This window comes from Caloenas nicobarica, chromosome Z, assembly GCF_036013445.1.
Source record: "Caloenas nicobarica isolate bCalNic1 chromosome Z, bCalNic1.hap1, whole genome shotgun sequence".
In the NCBI taxonomy this organism is placed as follows: domain Eukaryota; kingdom Metazoa; phylum Chordata; class Aves; order Columbiformes; family Columbidae; genus Caloenas; species Caloenas nicobarica.
In genome coordinates, this window is record NC_088284.1 from 39,261,521 (window position 1) to 39,280,972 (window position 19,452).

At 40.4% G+C, this 19,452-nt stretch overlaps 1 protein-coding gene across 1 annotated transcript in view; it reads left to right on the plus strand.

Moving 5' to 3' along the window:
- The first annotated feature begins 2,023 nt into the window (after positions 1 to 2,023).
- Positions 2,024 to 19,452, plus strand: part of EFNA5 (ephrin A5) — a 218,713-nt gene continuing 201,284 nt past the window's right edge. The window contains exon 1 of the mRNA XM_065656614.1: positions 2,024 to 2,148. Within this exon, the coding sequence (XP_065512686.1) occupies positions 2,024 to 2,148 (125 nt within the window). The remainder of the gene's footprint in view (positions 2,149 to 19,452) is intronic.

The window sequence follows — 19,452 nt, forward strand, 5'->3', positions numbered from 1 at the left end:
GCAGAAACCACTCCGATGTCTTAGTAATTCAATTAGTCAGGTTTCCAGAAGGTGGGGTTGGGTATTTTTTTGCCATGGAGGAGGAGAAGCCTGAGACGACACCTCCTTTCTCGTCTTGCAGGCCAATCAGGTCGAGGTGTAAGAAAAAAAAAAAGGCAATCTGTAAGCAAACAGCAGGCTGTCCCCTGACTGGCTGCGCTGCCAGATCTCTCCCCCCCGCCTTTCCCAAGTAAACTGCATGCAAAAATCCCACATGATCAAGCAGCCACGGCCGTGCTGCGAGCTGGCTGCCTGCACCTCCTCCTCGCCTTCATCCCTCACACACACCGGTGCCAGATCCCGCCTCGGACACACGCATGTACATGTATGTATGCGTGTGTACCTCTATATACCGCGTATGTATCTCTGCGGCTGCCTATCGCACTCACGCATGCACAGAGGCAATCCAGCACGCCAGGCTCCTAGCTTTTCCAGGCTGCTGATGTCGGATTTACACGCAGTGAAGGGACCGGTCATTGCAAAAGGGGGCGTGACCGCTTAAAGATTTTTTTTTTTTCCTCCCATAAAGCTTTTTTTTTTTCGAAACTGACTCTTGCCCCTCCAATCCTCGTCGCTCTTTACAATCCCTCCCTGCCTGCCGCTGCATTCAAGTTTATTTATTTGCCTGCTGGCCTGGTATATTTTTCCTTACTGCTCTTGCTGCTGCTTCAGGGGCAAAAGGGGAGCAGCTGTTGGGCAAGACCGAGAGAAGAACTGAGGGGGTTTTTTTCCGATCACCTTATGTAGTCATCTGAGGGGTGGATTCTTTTTTCTCTCAGGCGTTCCTGCTCTTTCAAACTGTTTTGTCCTTCCGCAGAAGTTGATGTTCCCGGGACTGGGCCCTGCTTTACCACAGAGAGGCTCCGGGAGGCTGAAGCTGGAGACTTCTGCACCTCGTCGTAGCGCGCCGTTCGTCTCCTGAGCTGGAGAGGCCAGCCAAGACCAGCATCACCAGCGGAGTTCGCAAGCTTGATTTACCACTTCTCAGAGGTTTTGCTTTTTTTCCACGCCCTCTCATAAAACAATTTTTTATTTCCATCTCCCTGGTTTCCACGCCGCAATATTTCTTGGATTGGCCGTTCTTTTTTTTTCTGCCCGCACCTTTTTTTTTTTTCTTTCCGCCTTTGCTGTTGCTCAGTCCTTGGTGCATCCACCGCCCAGGAACAGGAAGGACAAGAAAACCACTTCACAAAGTCTCCTTCAAGACACTCTCTGTGCTGCAGGACAGGCTCCCCAACTCCATCAGCGCAGCAAACAAACTCCTCAGGGCTTTTGCTTCTCCCCCCACTTTGTTTTGGTTTTTTTTTTTGTTTTGTTTTGTTTTGTTTTGTTTTTCATTTGCAGAGGGAGAAGGGCCAGGAAGGAAGAGACAAACTTTGTACTTTAAGATCTGCTGGTACTTCTCGCCCCTCTCCCAACCGGCGGCCTTTAATATACTGCCAGGACCCCCCGTGGGTTTCCAGGGGGAAGATCTCCTTCCCATCCTCCCTGCTTTTCTCCCCCTCTCTCCCTCCATCGCCGCGTACCCCGGCCGCCACTGAGCCGCGGGGCCGCGCAGCCAGCGCCGCCGCGGCCGCTCGCAGGGGGCGGAGGAGCGGCGCCCCTCGCCCGCCGCGCCGGCGGGCCGGTGTATGTCGTGCCGTGGGCTCCGTGCGGGACTCCCAGTGAATGCGCACCGCCCGCCGCTTGCCGCCGCCGCCCGCCTCGGCCCCCACCCACCCCTGCCGGGGTGAGGCTCCCTGAGGGACCGCGGATCGCGCCTCCCTGCCGGCTGCCCGTCTGCGGCGGCAGGCGCCCTTCGCTCGCTGCAGCGCGGCACGCCGCCGAGCCCACCCGCCTCTGCGCCTCGCTGTTTATTTATTTATCCCCACACCTCCCGCGCCGCGGCTCGGTCCTGTCTGCCCCCTCCCCCCCCCCCCCCCGTTTTTTTTTCTTCCACCTTTCTTAATTTTTCCGCATCCCGTCTCGCCGCCGGCCGGCCGCGATGCCGCACGTGGAGATGCTGCTGCTGGCGGTCGCGGCGCTGTGGGTGTGCGTGCGCGGGCAGGAGCCCGGCGCCAAGGCGGTGGCCGACCGCTACGCCGTCTACTGGAACAGCACCAACCCCAGGTACGCGGGGCGGCCGCGGGCGCGCACCGGCGGCGGGCGGGGGGCTCGGCGGGCGGGGAGCAGCGCCCTAGCGCTGGCGTCTCTTGCCCAGCGCCTGTAGAAACTACCCCGGCTGCAAGATGGGGGGGGGAAACTTTATTTTTTGGAGGGTTAGGGCTACAGGCAGCGACGATGTGGCGGGTGCTGGTGGTATTTTTCTCGCCCTCCCCACCCCAGCGCTGCACCAGGCTAGGCGCTTCCCCGGGCTCGGCCGCCGCCGTCCGTGGGCGCCGGGCGGATGCGCCCTCGGTGCGGCGTGGGCTCCCCTCGCAGTGCGTCGACCCACGGCCGAGCCTGCTCCAGGAGTTTGGGTGGGATGAGGGGCCACAGGTGTCGGCCCCCAGCGTGTGCCTCGGCAGGCTCCTGCGGCAGGCAGGCGCGGCCCCGAGCCGCCCGCCGGTAGCGGGGATCCGGGCCTGGGCAGGGAGGCGGGGGTCGCACTCCCCGGCGGGATGGAGCGGGGAGGCCGGTCCCGGATTTGCCGCAGCCCCAGGCGGGATCACTGTCGGGCGGTAGCCGCGGCGGAGGGGTGCCTTTCCCCTCGACCTGCCCTACCTTGCCTTGCCCTGCAATGCCCGCCCGGCGGGGGGCTCTCCCGGGCAAGCCAGAGGCAGCCTTGACGAGGCGAGGTAGGTACGCCGTCCCGGGCGGAGGGGATGCGGGTGCCAGCGGGGACAGGACGGCGCGTTGCCCGTGTCCCCGTCGGGGCTGAGCGGGGCCACAGCCTTCCCGCTCCCCTCGCGCCAGAGGGTTTCTGACAGTAGGCTTTGCGTGCACTTGAACGACCCTTCCACTGGAACGGGAGGTTTAATTTAATTTTTCTGGAGTTTTCCATCGTGTTTAACATCAGCACATTTCAGTCTTGTTCCAAATGGTATCCATGCGTTTGGATAAAAAGTCATCTGGTATTAAATTTTTTGCCTTGTTAAAGTGCGCGTGAGCAGACTTACTTTTTTAAAAAAAACCTGTCAAGCTGATCTAAGTAAATTTGGGGACATTTTATCTTAGGTTATCTCTTTTTTATGCTTCTGATACTGCTGTTTGGTCTGAGATTAGCACATTGATTTTTGTCACAGGTCATGTTTTTTAATAGATCTGTATTGCCTGCAGAAAACTCCTCTACTCGGTATTCCAGAGCGGCTTCAAAATAGGTGATGCAGAAGTTAACGGGCAGAATTTTCAAGTGCCCAGAGTTAGCTAGTCTGTCCAACACTTTAATACTCTGTTTCTGGTAACAATGCCTCAGCAATAAATAGTTGGCACAAAAAGCTTGAGACAAAGAGGATTTATACAAAGTAACGATCATGCTTGGGCATTATGAACATCTGTAATTTTAGATGCCTGTCTCTACATTTTCCTCTTTCTACATGTGTAACTTGGAAAAAAATGCTCAGCATAAATAAGATGAAAAGTTGCATCTCATGTCACCCATCAAAAAACACATGTCCCAAAAATTTGCTTGTCTCCCAAAACCAGAGTTTTTTCTCTTTTTGTTAGGCAAAATGAAATCTAACTGCTAGAAAAAAAAATAAAGTCATATTCGCAAATCTCACTGGGCAGAAGGAGGATTGTTGAAATAAATAGGTTTAACTAAATGCACGTTGCTGACATAACAGCTAAAATACTTCAAAAGTAACCTTACATTCAAGATTTTTCACTTTGTTCTCTTGTGTGTGGTAAGTTTACACAATAGCTGCACATAGGTAAAGACAGTTGCAGGTACAAGCAACGCTTACCTAGTCAGTAGGTATTCCGCATTGAATGGATTTCTAAGGATTCTAGGAAATTTAATTTTATTTTATTACTCTTAATGAAATCTCTTCATAGTCCAACATTAAACATCATCAGACTGCAAAGAAAACTTATTTTTGTTATTTTTGCACACACTACAGGAGGAGTTAATTGTGCCATGTTTTTAAACCTTCGCATTTAAAAACAAACATTACTTCTTTTCTTAAAATATTCACTGTGTTCTCACAATCGAAGTATCTATTTGGACATGTGATATTTATCTGTGAGTTAAAAATATGAGAAAGAGCAGAGTGCAGATGTATTTCTCCTTTTATTTTATACAGTGTGCCAATTTTTGTGTGCTTTCCAAGTTACACGATCATTACAGAAAAACAGGCGAACACCTGAATGGTAGGTGTAAAAGACCCAAAGAAAAGAAAACACTTCTGTTTCGAATTCATTTTGTCAAAATCTAGGCTAAAGGCGAAATTCACTTTGGTTATCAAAATTTGTACAGCAGTTAACAAGGTTTCAGGAGTAACTTTGCAGTGATTTATATGCTTCCAGAGATAGACTTAGGAGATGAACAATCTGTTTTTCATACATGTAAAAGTAAGTAGGGATTCTTACTTGATGATAACCATTTGAAATTAGAAGACAAAATATATTATCATTTTTTAAACACAAACAACACTGTTGTGCTTTTGTTTACATCTTTATTGTATTGATTCAGAATTAACAAACTGCTGGAGAACTAATTAATCCACTTAAAAATGAAATGTTAATAATTTTGATAGTGACTAAAGGCACTCTAAGGTTTCATTAAAAAAATTGAAGAATTCGATAATGATTGTACTCCCAGATATGGTGGTGTTTATGTTTTTAGTATAAAACTCCAGCAATTTATTGAAATACATAAAGACATCATGCTTATTAAAAGACTCATTAGTAAATAGATGAGTGTTCCAATTGATAAGTGCTCCTAGTGTGAACTATATTTTGGTAAATAAAAAATCCTAAGAGTTCATATTACATTTTTTGGTTAGTTGCCAAAGTTCTGCTAGAACAATTAAAAATGTTCTATGATCATTATTGCTAGTATATATGAGTAGCAAAGTTGTACATTCTTACAGAGCCTAAGTCTGTTCTTAGAAATTTTTTAAGTATTCCTGTACCTTATTTTTGTTTTGTATTTAATTATCAACATACATGAAATACCATAAATGCTGTAGTCTAATTCTAGATGAGAATTATGTTTAAGTATTAGGATTTTGAAGTATAACAAAATAAGGTTTTCTATTCTTTTTTTTATGTTCAGCTAAGCTTGAAAATGTGTTATAATATTTTTGTTATTTGTATAGGCTTAGAATTAAGTGTACATACGTTCTAATTATCACCCTAAAGTACATTAGTCTTTCAGCACTGTCTGTGTTCTTATATGGACAGAAACATATTATTGTCAAAGAATAATATTCTGAATCCAACACTTAAAATAGTTTGGGGAGGTTGTTTTGTAATGGAGTATATTCGTTAAATCCTGATTACTAGTGTACTTGTAATTAGAATTCAGCCAAAATGTCACGTACCTGGGCCAGATTTTGAAGTGGTCTACTTGCTTAGTGCTTGCTACTGCTTTTAATCTTGTCAGTTCAAGCTGAGCTGCTTGAGGTAATTATTATTACATTTTTCTGCTTACAAGATTATGCTTCAAGATTGTGGTTTATATCTAGGTATTAATATTTCTCTGTAAGTTTTTCAGTGGCAGGTTATGTAGCTTCATAAATTGTTACTAGTTTCAAGGTGGTTAAAAATACTTGCATTTCAAGTCTAGTTTCTGTTCATATATAGAGGCCAAACCTTGTAGTCTCATGAAAGCAAATATTTTTTACTAGGAGTATTATTGGATTTGGCTGTATCTTATACAAGAAAATTTTGTATAAAGTTACATCTACAAGAGAATTGTTATAAAGACATAGGCTGCTGATATATTTTCTGATTTTATATTTATGTGGGTAATGCAATCAAGAAATCAGATGATAGAGAATTTAGATACTGAAAAATAATTTCAACTTCAACTGATGAGTTCCCATAATTAAGCTGGATACCACAATTTGATCAATATTGATAGAGGGGTTTTTTTTAAGATAGACACTTGGGAGCAGTGAACTGAAAAATGAATAGATGCTTCTGAAAATTCTATGCATAGACCAGAATTTCACAACCTGGATGCCTTAGACATAGGTGAATTTTGTAGCTGAGTATTTAGGCACTGATTCAGAAAAGCATCCGACTTCTCTGAAGTGCATACTGACACACTTAAGTTCCGTTACAGATGTGTAGATGAATGGATGTGTACTTAAGTGCCTCCCTGAACCAGACAAATGCGTAGACTTAGTTTTGTGAAGCTCTGACAGTGGCTGCTTGTGCACGCCTGGCACTTCTCAGGAGTACACTGGCTGGCTGGGTGTCTCAGTGTCCTACCATCCGTTTATATGGGTTTGCAGATTTCACCAGGGCATGTTGGTTATATATGTTGAAGTCATGTGGCTGTTTTTGTTTGGTTTGGGGCTTTTTTTTTTTTCCATCTAGAAATAGTTCCGCCTATGTATAGAGATGAGGGAAAACATGCAGAAATGGTTGTAATAGGAGGAAGGCAGTTACACACTGCTCTGAAAGCTGAAGAAATCTCTGACTGATTTCTTGTAATTAAAAGAACAGTAGTAGAGCCTTCAATTTCTTACATCTACTTTCTGTGCTTTTAATTCTTTCACTAACACCTTGTGTCTCCAAAACAATATTGATGTTTATTTTAAAAGTGGGGGGGGTTGAAACAGTTTGAAACCTTCTATGGAAAAACTACACAAAGAACAATAGTTTCACTGGCATCCTCCCTCGTAAGAAAGGCACCTCGTTAAGTGGTACGTGATCTTCACGAAATGCTCCTTATTAAATCATTCCTAAATGCGCACAGTGACGACACTTAACTGCATTCTTTCTGCTAGCCCTATATCCTTTTGGAGAGGGACAGATAAAGATGAGCTTTCCTTTCTCTCCCCTGTTGCTATGATCCCAGCAATCTACCAGCTTCATGCTGGGCTGAGAAAATGAATGAATGCAATTAGTTCTTCAGGAGTCATGGTTTTTGTGGTCATACAGGGAGGCATATGTAATATATATACAGTGGTATGCGAATATGTATGCATTTCAGTGTATGTGTATGTAGACTTAGGTATATATATGCACATATATACGTATGTATGTATGCATTGAAATGTGTCATTACAAGGTAACGTGATACAGAGTAAATCATGAAGGTTGTGTGAGAAAAAAGGTCTCTGAAAATGAAATTTTGTAATTTCTGAACTATTAACTGCTTAGAAAATGATTAGCTTTACAAACTAACCAGGTCACATCTTCCAGCTAAGATATTTTGTTTAAAATTGAAAATAGTAATATAAAAATATTTTTAGAATCTATGGTTTAGTTCTTGGCCATCTTCACATTTTGCTGTTTCTTTGCACACTTGTAGTCCCCGTGTCAGTAGGTGAGCAGGTTGATAAGCAAGCATTCAGGCACACAAATGTATAATGAAACAGAGAAAATTACAGGGATATGCTTTGAGAACTCTCTGAGCTTATTAGAGCACCTTGTTACTGCTTCTTCCTAAACCAGGCTGTTGCTGGGCGGAGTAGTGCATTGCTGAGGTATTAGACACTAGAATGTGCCTAAAGAAGGCTGGTACTTTGGATCAACTTAGAGAAGATGCAAACAACAGCGCAACCTTTCCTGGAGAAAGCATGAGTAGACAGCAGTTTATCCATAGCTGTAAGATATACCTCACTTGCTTTGGCTCGCTGGTGGTTTTTTGGTTTTGTTTTTTTTTTTCAATTTTTTAAAATGCAATTAGAAGTATTTTGTAAGTGGGATTTTCTTCCAATAACACTCTTTGCTCTGCTATCCAGTTCTGAGCATTGTCTTTGAAAAAAATGTCTTTAGTCTCATGAGTAATCTAATCTTCCAGTGTTTCTGAATGGTGTAATTCACTGTTGAGAATAAAGGGCCCTGTTTTAGTTAAGTTTTCGTTGAACTTGTGCTTAAAATTTAGGCAGCAGCACACCAACATAATGAAATGGAAATGTTTGGTTTAAAATAAACAGACACGTTACTGAAATTGCTTTCTGGTGGTGTTACAGTTATTGTGAGTAAGCCCTACTGTAATATACTTCAGCATAGCTGAATGGAAGAACAGAATCCTTCATGCATTAGAAGTCTTCCTTGCATTTTTGCATTCTCTCTATTCATTGTAGTCTCTACAGGCTAGATTATAGTTGAGCTCATTTTAAATGGTGGTTATTATTTTATAGTATGCAAACATGTATAGATGTCTGAAATCCTCTTTTTTTAAAGAAACCGAGCAGAGATTCTCACATTACAAAACCAGAAATTCCCAGTCCTACACATTTTTTAAAATAATTTGTGTTAAAATAAAGTATTTGAAAATATATTTTAAAAGGTGCTGTTCTGTGAGGACTGAGATTGTATTTCACTCCTGTAGAATGCCAAGGTTTCCAATAAAATACATTCCCCCCTTTTCTTCCTCTTTTTCCTCATCTGAGGAAACATCCTTCATATTTTACTGTTGACAGGTTGGTGAAAATACATTGTTAGATCCTAGTTTTACGGAGAAAAAAAAGAGTTTGTTTATTTTTGACTGCTGCAAAATGTAGAGAAATTGCTTGATGCGCATGTTCTGTTAGCTGGTATGCTAGGCATTTTATGGCCATGTTTCTATTTAGATGCATGACCACTAAAATGCTGTCAAAAGAAAAATCAGCTAACAAGATACACAAGAGCCCTGTTAATTAGCAAGATCTGCTTGAATTGCTAATACCAATTTAGAGCAAATTCTTCAGGTTCGGCATTCTTTACTTGAAAAGCCTTGAAAATTACAATTCATATTTTCACTTGCATTGTAATCTGGTGGAAGAACTTACCTATCCATGCTAACGTGTGGTGTGGAAAAAGGGATCTACAAAACCTGTAGGTAGAGTATTATTAATTTTTACTTCTGTCATTTTCTTATCCATCATTAAATCAGCATATTAATCTAAGGAAGAACTACTCTACAGTAATACCTGCAATATAAAATTTTACTTAATGTAAAATTTTACATTTACTTCACTGAATAACTTTGTGGGGTTTTTTTTGTTTTCTCTGGACTTTTGAAGGACCATCTTATTTGATAGGCACCATTTTTAGTTTTTGATGACAATCATTAAATGGTTCTGGAGTGCAGAGAAGGAAGGAGTGATTTGCTTGTGAATCATCTGGTGAGGCAAAAAAAAATAGTAGGAGATACATTCACTTTGATCATTCTCTGCTGAAGTATCTTTATTCCATTCTTAAAGACGAAATTTGGCCTTGTGACATTTAAAAGGATGCAAATTTTAACATAATTTATTTTGTACCATAATTAGTGTTAGCTGTGTAGCCCTAACATTCTTTATTTTTTTAAATAGTACAGTTTTTTCTCTCCAAAATTATTTTATATTTTTGCTTGGAGGTTGATGCTGGCCAGTGACAAGCATATTCACATTGTGTGAGTTCTTCACCAGTAGTACTTGAGCGCTGTGGCCTTTCCCAAGTGGGCAGCAATGAAGCACTACTTTTTTTTTCTCCTGTAACTTCAAAGTAGTATTTTTCATATTCGTATTACAGTTCAGGAGAAATTCCTTCTCTCTACAGACATTCAAATCATATTATCTTTCCACACAGGGAATTGCTAATAAATATATATGTTATTTTTTATTATTATACTAATACTGCACATATGTTTTTTAATTTTCATTTTTACATTTGTTTTGATTTTGTAAATAAAATTGAGTATCTTATCTTGGTCTGTGCCTTTGAAACTGGAGCTGGATACACTTAATCTTTTCATCAAAACTGAACACAAATTACCAATTCTCTCAATGTCTAATATATTATTGTTTTGGTAGTGCTGCGTAAATAAAATACAGACGTATTTTTTTGTGAGGAGACAGAAATAAGTATTTTACTTTGCTTACTGATAGATTTGATAATGATCTTTGTAGTGTAGTTATCAGTCTGCAATGCTAGTTTATCTGTGTTAGGTAAGGACTGCTAGCAGCTTTAATGATGTTGGGTCCTCTGGAATTGTTAAAAGTTGTTGCAAAGAAAGTTGCTAATTAATGTTGTTAATGAGCAGGAAAACCAGCTGCCTTTTTTTTTTTTTCTTACTTTAGTTGATGTCTAATCAGATTTTTAAAAAATAGTTATGTATTCATACAGGCAAGGCGTTTGGTGAGCAGAAGTTAACAAAGTAGGAGCTATCAATCCTGCTCTCTTTCCTATTGTTTCCAGAAAAGAAGGAAATAAAGAGAGACTCTGGAATTTGAAAGTATTGACCTTCTGACATGCACACACAGCATGGTCACATAAAGTGCCTTAAGCCACCATAATGGCAAACTGCATTTTTGAAGTTACTGATATAAGAGCCAGCTGGATGGGGGATGGAGAGTCAACATTGATTCTGCAGCTATTTGCAAGTTACTACTTTAGAGCCAGACAACTTCACTTTTATATTCCCAAACTTACCACTTAGGAATAATGTTGCTTTGTTCAGTTTAGCCAGGGATTTGTGACTGCTACATAGACTTAGAACCGTTTGGTCCAGAATTGTATAGTCATTCTTCATAGAGATCTGCTTCACAGAGTAATTTCATTCATCTGGTGATGGGGGAGGGATGAGAAACAGTGAAGGGACATTCAGATATAGCATTCTTCAAGGAAAATGTGCATCCACATTAGCTAGTCAGCTTTTTAAAGCATTTTAAAGATGAAGGCAGAGATTTGGATCAAATAGTTAAAAGACAATTCAGACCTGTGTCTTGAGACTACATCTGACCTCCTGGATAGGCTCTCCATGCATAGTCTGGAAAAGACCTAATATTTTATGTACTGCAAGATCTCTCCCCCGCTTCTCCCTGCCTTTTTTTTTTTTTTAATTTGTTTACAGTTATTGTTCCAATACACTTATACATCTTTTTGCAGTTCTCTTGGAGCTTAGTTTATTAAAAATTAGTGATCCATCACTAAGCAGGGTACAGTACAAATACTTGTGGTCCAAAAGGGAGGTTTTGTGCCAAACCAGGAGAAATAATAGGGATGTAAAAGCTGCCAAAAAGCGTGTCTCCCAATTGCTAATTAATCAGGCGAAAAAGCACCTCAGCAACTACAGTAGAATGTGGGACAGTTTAATGTAAATATGGAATAAAGATATGTTAAGGGAGCATAGTATCTTTTTATTTTAGCTATGTATTAAAATAAAAAGGCAACTATGTGCCAGAGTTGGTGGGGATCTTTTTTTACGTTGATGGTATTGTCAGTGGATAGACCTCTTTCAAAAAACCTGAGGCTACTTCTGAACAAAAAAAATTACTATTTTGTCTATTTATTTTTTTCTGTCTGTTTTCAAGGTGGTGCTCATTAATAATAATATCTATAGTCAATAAGCAGAACTTTAGAAAAGATACGTTTAAAAACTCACACCTTTAGTTATCTGGGTTACAAGGTATGGGAGGAAAAGAACCATTGCTGTGAATATCTGGTATCCAAAGCTGCCAATCACTTTTGGCACAGCTCCCATCATGGTCGCTGTGCCCATAATTAAATGCCTGTCATTAGTGTATTTTTCCATAACATTTACAATGGAAAAGGCAAGGGGTCCTTGCAAAGCTATGGCTGTCAGGGGAACAATAAAAACTAATTACACACTCTGCTGTCACCATTGTCAACTCTGCTTTTGGGGGGAAAGAACATGGAAAGTGTGTGCCTAATAATTATATATAAAATTACATATATACAATACCCAATTGGGGAAACTCAGTCGTAGTGAAGTGACATTTACTTGGAAGTTTATTATTCCTGCATTCAAAAGATCTTAATTCTAGGGTTGTATTTTTCCCTTCACTTATGCCTACGTTCCATACACTTTTCCCTTTGCATTTCAGTCACTTTTGCCGTTCTCTCTTTCTGTCTTGTGCACTTTTCTGGTGAACTGAGTCTTCCAATAAAATTGCTGGGATCAAAGCTGGTATTTGCCTGCATTTATTAAGTGGGTGCAAATCATCTTATCCTTTGTATGCTTTTGCTTGTGTCCTGCATAGTAAACTGGATTTTTAAAAAAAAGCTGAATGAAAGCATCTAGTTTGCATGTTCACCTTTTTTCTGTTCTCAGCCCATGGTGTGCAGGTCATCTTCAGTGAAATCAGGTTAAGATTTTGGAGCACTGAAGTAGCAGCTTTGGTGAAATGTGTGCCAGTTCTATTTAACAGTGCACAAATATTTCCAAATGCAAGCATCAGTGCATAATTGCAGAGTGAATGATCGTGAATGCTCTCCTTAAAGACATTGAAGGAGTGAAGTTGTACCTTCACAGCAGTATTTACTGATATTTTTTTGTAGCCTGTAAGATTTCTTTAAGCATTTTTTTAGTCCACTGATGTTTTAAAAAAAGAGTAGATCCTCAGAACCAGAATTTTGAATATGTTTAGGTACCTAGATTTGCTGACATGACCCCTGTGGGATTTTTGAGACTGCTTGGTGCCTGTCTTAGGTTTTATTTCTGCTTTTTTACACTCTTAGGTACTCAAATACCTTTCAAAAAGTAGTCCCTAAAGCTGATTAAGGAACGTAGTTTGAATAAATATCCTAGTTTTTAAAAGTTGCTGACATCAGTAAGAGCTCATGTGTACTAATGAGGAATGGAAGTCTGTCTATTTATTTGAATTATATGCCTCAATAGATACTACAGGATCTAATTTTGGTTGGGGTTTTTTTTTGCCCCTTTTTTTAAATATACCATCTTTTGATGCCTTTTTTGCAGTATTTTTGGCAGTGTTCAGATCCAGCTCTATTGAGATAGAAAAGATTCTCCCAGTGCTTCAGATGGGAGTTGATTGAGGTCTTGGATTGATGACTTCATGGTGTAGTTCATGAATAAGAGTTTCTGTAGTTAGTCTTCCCAGTTTTTGTGAGGCCACGCAATCTGCATGAATCACATCTAGTGAGAGGTCACAGCAGCATGGGACTATATATCCCTGTGGGTACTTGTCTGATTTGGTCCAAATAAGTCCTATACTAAGATTTTTTTAGCAGTTTTTGCAAAGTTTGGACCTTCACCTTTGGGGGCTGAAGGGTGCAAAATTGAACTCGGTGGAAGTAGTAGTTGCTTTGCTGTCAGCAGTTTCAAAAGTGAGAATTGCTTACCATACATGATTAGCAGATAGGCGTTAGTGAAACTCTGTGGTGTTGGACGCCTTATACAGTGGAGAACAATTTGATATGTGCCAAAAAAAAGTCAATAATTTAAGATCATGAAGGTAAAATTAATCAGATATAGTAGTATACCACTGGGATACAGGTTATGTATTTTCCAAAGCATTATATGCAATATACTGTGCTGTTCTAGATAAGATATTTGTTAAAGACAAGATGAATCCTGTGATCCCAGGATAGAATTATTTCCTCACTGATATAATTGAAACACTGTATTCAGGAAAGAAGTCTTTGTTTTCTAGAAAGTAGAAAAATAGTCTTCAAAAAAGAAGTCTCTGCTTTGCTGTAAAATGCTGCTTCTCTTTGCAAAGGTAAACTATTTAATAGATATACCATGTAATTTTACCTGTTTACCAAAATGGTGAGCAGAAATTCTTGTCGTGTGGTGTGTCAGTGTATTTTGAGGCTGCTGAAGAGTATGAGAAAGCAATTTTTCTTGAAGCATCTTTTTTTTAATGGAGTACCCGGTATTACATTTTTCTTGATTTTAGTGGACTTGATAATATCTAGTGGCTATGAGGTACAATGTAATGAGAGGAAGACACATCTTTCAAGAAATATGGCACATATTGAGAAGACAGATGGTGGTGAAATAAACCTGTTTTTCTTTAAATTCAGTCTCACAAAAAAATCAAGTTCTAATTCTTAAACTATATCCGTTGTGCATACATTTGAAATTTGATCATGTTTTGTAGTCTCTGTGTTGGTACATCCAGTTGTATGATATTGAGCCCAGTTTCATGTTACTTGCCTGTATTTGTAGTGAGTTGCCTGGAACGTTCCTGGAAATCTTTGAAATTTTCTGTGAAGTTCATTTTTAAAATGTATTTCAAAAACATCCTGTAAATGTTTAATAGCTTTTAATGTTGAGTTCACAAATGCTGTAAAGGAATGAGTCCACAATTTTGTTGTAGGATGTGGGTCTTAAACAGTCCTCAGACAAACTACATCTACAAAAATACTAGGAACACTTACTGCAGAGAACATGATCCTTTTGTAACATGCTTAGTAGCATAATCCTCACTTAAAAACTGAAATATACATCAGTCTCTTAACAATTAGTACAAAAGTTGTATTGTAGATTGAAACTTCACTAGCAGAAATTCTGTACATTTGTTAGGAGTTGGCGAGAGTATAAAGAGATTCTTCATTAAAATAAAAACAAAATAAAAAGAGTGTTATTTGCAGTATCTTTAATCAAGGTGGTATAAAATTTCTCATTAAGGTTAAGATTCACATTATCATAACAAGTGACAGTGTGGGCGAAGAAGCAAAATTAATTAGAGAGGTAGATCATACTTGTTTCTCATTATATCTTGGCTATTCATTGCATCCAAATTCCAAGCAAACCCTTTCTCTATATCTCAATTATATAAAACTCACTTGTGGATAACACTTTATGAAGAAAATCTCCATATTCACTGTTTCTAGTCTGAAGCACAATAGTTGGCTCTTTTTTTTCCAAAAAATAAGTTTTCTTAGTGATTTACAGCATCACTTTAATGTTACTTTTTTAGACCCTTTCTCTGATTGAACTGCATTTTATAGCTTACTGTAAAAAGAAATCTCCGTTTTCCATTTTTCATACTAGCTGTCTTGATTTAGTGCTGATATAATGGCCTTCTTCAGAACAAAGCATTTGGAAGCGTTTCATAAGCACTTTATTTTAGTTGTAGAGTTTGGAGCTAATATATTATTACTGATGAAAGCAATTTTGCCTTTGTAACTTATGTGAGTAAATCAGACTGTTGCAGTGCCCAATTAGGATTTCTGTCCTGTTATTTTCTTATGTACGACAGAAGAATGATTGCATCTCCTTTGTGTGGTTATTTTCTTCATAAAAATAGTACAGTGGATGCCTAGAAGACTTGATTTTTAGATCAGAATTAGTATCAGGTGGGTTTAACCCAATGTTCTCGAATTATCTGTTTTCTTTCATATTCATCCCTACCCTTAAGACAAAATATGCTCTACTTTCCACACTGTAATGAGCATGTCAGAGACAAAGCAAGGCTTGGTGGTGTCTTAGGCCTAGAAGTATGGTGATGTACATGGGTGAAAAAGTTCTGTGGTTATCAGTTAAATGTGCTAGAGATAGTACTGTTATCTGTGATTCCTGTTATTCATGATGTTCTTCATGGTTTTGATCTGAGAAACATTCCCAGCTTTGAGAAGGAAAAGAAATAATTATATTTTAAAAAATAAATTTGTAAGTTTTAGAGAGACCTTTTCCTTCACTCCCTACTTACAGTGGTCCACATCACTGCAGAAATATTCTTATTTAAATAATATGTCAGAAGCAAGAGTAGTGCTTACACAAATATGGGTTGTCAGTTGAGAAATTACCTGAGTGACACAGAATATCCTGATTTATGATAGTGTGGGATTACTAGTTACTTTTTCTGCAGTATTCCATAATAAGTGATCAAGAATAGATTGTAAGAAGTATTCTGCAATATTTATCTAATGAACCGAGGGTAAAAGAAATTGTGTGTTAACACACTCTGACCAGATGCTGTGCTATGTTTGCAGGAAATTCCCATTCACTTTACTGAATCATTGGGGATGTTATTCTATTTACTAAGTTGCAGTAATAGAACAGAATGAAGCAAGTATCACCTGTTCAGTCAACAGTACTTCACTGTGGCTTATTCCCTTTTGTTCCTCTCTAAATTTCAAAAACATTATTAGTAATGCTAAGCTATTTTTAAAAACAGAACATGATTAAATCTCTCTAAAAAGATATTTAACATTTACCAGTTCTGGAAAGCCCATTTTACATTTTATTTTGGTCGTTGTTTACTGATTGCTTTTTCCTCTTCAAAACTTTGGTTCCATCTTAGGTATTGTTTCAGGCATGGTTACATATTTATTTTTAGATGTTTAAGCTTATTTACCCATATAGTAACATTCTCACCCTGCATGTGGAGTTAGGGGAAGGTAATATGAAAGATCATAGAATCATAAAATGTCCTGAGTTGGAAGGTATCTGTAAGGATCATCAAGTTCAGCTCCTGTCCCTGCATATGACAACCCCACAGTTCACACCACGTGTCTGAGGGTGTTGTCCAGTCTCTTCTTGAGCACTGTCAGGCTTGGGGCCGTGACACCTCCCTGGGGAGGCTGTTCCAGTGCTCCAGCACCCTCTGGGGGAAGAACCTTTTCTGATGTCCAAGCTAAACCTCACCTGGCACATCTTCCTGCTGTTCTCTGGGGTTCTGTTATTGGTTGCCATAGAGAAGAGTTCAGCGCCTGCCCTTCCTCCTCTCCTTGTGAGAAAGCTGTAGACTGCAATGAGGTCTCCCCTCAGTCTCCTCCAGGGAGAATAAACCAAGTGACTTTAGCCGCTCCGCATATGGCTTCCTCTCCAAACCCTTCACCAACTTCGTAGCCCTTTTCTAGGCACTCTGCAGTAGCTTTATATCTTTTCTATCCTGCGGCGCCCAGAAATGCACCCAGGGCTCCAGGTGAGGCCGCACCAGTGCAGAGCAGAGCGGGACAATCACCTCCCTGCCCGGCTGGCCATGCTGTGCTGGATGCACCCAGGACACGGTTGCCCTCTTGGCTGCCAGGGACGCTGTTGGCTCATGTCCAACTTGCTGTTGACCAGAACCCCCAGATCCCTCTCTGCGGAGCTGCTTCCCAGCATGTTGTTCCCCAGTCTGGATGTACATCCAGGGTTGCCATGTCCCAGGTACAAAATCCAGCACTTGCCCTTGTCGAACTTCATGTGGTTGGTGATTGCCTAGTTCTCCAATTTGTCCAGATCCCTCTGCAGGGCCTCTCTGCCCTCGACAGTATCGACAGCTCCTCCCAATTTTGTGTCATCAGTGAACTTACTTAGTATTCCATCAAGTGCTGAGTCTAAGTAATTTATAAAGACACTGAAGAGTGCAGGCCCTAAGATGGATCCCTGTGGAACCCCGCTAGTGACTGATCCCCAGCCCGACATAACCCCATTTACCAGGACCCTTTGAGCCCGGCCTGTCAGCCAATTGCTCACCCACCGCACTGTGTGTTTACCCAGCTGTGTGGTGGACATCTTGTCCAGAGGATACTGTGAGAGACAAAGAGTATCAAAGGCTTTACTGAAGTCCAAAAAGATCACATCGACAGGCTCCCCTTGGTCAGCCAGGTGGGTAACCTTGTCATAGAAAGAAATTAAGTTTGTTAAGCAGGACTTTCCCCTCATGAACCTGTGCTGGCTGGGACCAATGGCTTGCGTTGTTCAGATGTTTTTCGATAACTCCCAGAATAATCTTCTCCGTGATTTTAATAGGCACAGAAGTGAGGCTGACTGGCCTGTAGTTGCCAGGGTCATCCCTGTTGCCCTTCTTGTAGACTGGGACAACGTTTGCCAGCTTCCAGTCAACCAGCTTCCAGATTCCCAGGGGTGCTGAAAAATCACAGAGAGAGGTCTCGCTATGACATCAGCCAGCTCTTTAAGCACCCTTGGATGAATCCCATCAGGCCCCATTGACTTGTAGGGCTCTAGCTGGAGTAGCAAATCCCGTACAGGTTCCAGATTGGTTGGGGTTTATGTTTTTCTAACCCAGGGCTATGGGGGCCTCCAGGTCCATCTTCTGTGTTGAAGACCGAGGTGAAGAAAGCATTAAACATCTCAGCTTTGTCTATGTCCCTGTTAATAAGGTGACCATGCTCATTGAGTAGTGGGCCAATGTTATTTCTAGTTTGCATTTTGCCATTAATGTATTTTTAAAAGCCTTTTTTATTGTTCTTCACAGTACTGGCCAGCTTCAATTCTAATTGAGGTTTGACAGTGCGAGTTTCCTCCCTACAGTGGCGAGCAGCATCTCTGTAGTTCTCCCATGTTGCCTGACCTCGCTTCCACTGACCATGTAATTTCTTTTTTTCCCGTATCACAAGAAGATCTCTGCTCAACCAAGCTGTCTTTTTGCCTCACCTGCTAGATTTTTGGCATTTTGGAATTGCCTGCTCCTGTGCTTTTAGGAGGTAGTACTTAAAAAATGACCGAAGATAGGTAAGAGAAATCTCTTACAAACTGATTTTGGTATAAAGGAGCCTCTACTTATTTCCTTAGGACTGGGCAAACTCAACTTTATTCTTTTGAACTCTTTGGAAACAAGCATTTCTCAGGTACTTGGGAGTCTTACCTCTGTTGCAGATGTGTTTGTATCTTTAATGGTACCAGTTCTTTCTACCTATCTTTTGATGCTTATCAGCTTTCCTGTATTCCCTTAAAGTGAGAGGAGTGGAATGGAAAGTAGTTGGGAATCCCATCTGATGTTACCAAATTTTAAAAATCAAACAAATGCCATGATAATAATGCAACATTTTCAAATAAAACAACTCAAACAATCAAAACTCCATGCATCTGAAAATTGAACATGCGAGGTGGAAAGGCACATCTGTTCTGCTGCTGCATGCCCTTTAACCCCAGGGCTGACAAAAAAAGTGTTTTTCAAAAGATCCTGACACATCTGAAAGTAAAGCTGTAATATTTCCTGTTTTAACTGTGGCTTGTCAGACTCTTTGACTCAAAACTTTCAGTGGAGTCTAATATGAGAAAGCACATTCAGACAGGAGTCCAATCACTCTAAACAAAAAAAAACCATGCAGCCGCCTTTCAGTTTTAACAGGTAAATGATGATTGTCAATCCAGTTGTACTTCACTATCAGAAATGTGGTTTTGGGAAGGCTTTTTTTTTTTTTTTTTATAATGTGCATGGTTATGGGGAGTAAGAGAAGAAGCTGAAGAAGAAGGGGAGGAGTTTCTACAAATGACAACCTCAGTTTTCTGCCAGGACCCTTCTTCTGATTTTGTTGGTTTTGCTGCAGTTCTGCAAGCTTCTGGAAATAGACCATGGGCAAATAATTATGTCTTGCCCGTGACCTAGTTCTTTAAAGTGAAAAATGTCGTTTCTTAACCATTTTCCTATACTTTTTTCTCTCAATAAGCTGAAAGTGTGTTACTTATCGTTTTTAAACATCAGACAGTTTTATCTGTGCAAAAAGGTGCATTGCTATGATCTATGGTCATGCTATAATCTGTGGTCATGCTTTGACCTAGGTGTTGCAAAGGGAATGAGAGCTTTAGATAGTTGATTAGGTGGGTTTCTTTGCAAAGTTCACTTGCTTGGCTAACTTTAAATGGATTTGCATCTAGTAGCTGTCTGGTGTGTGATTTTCAAT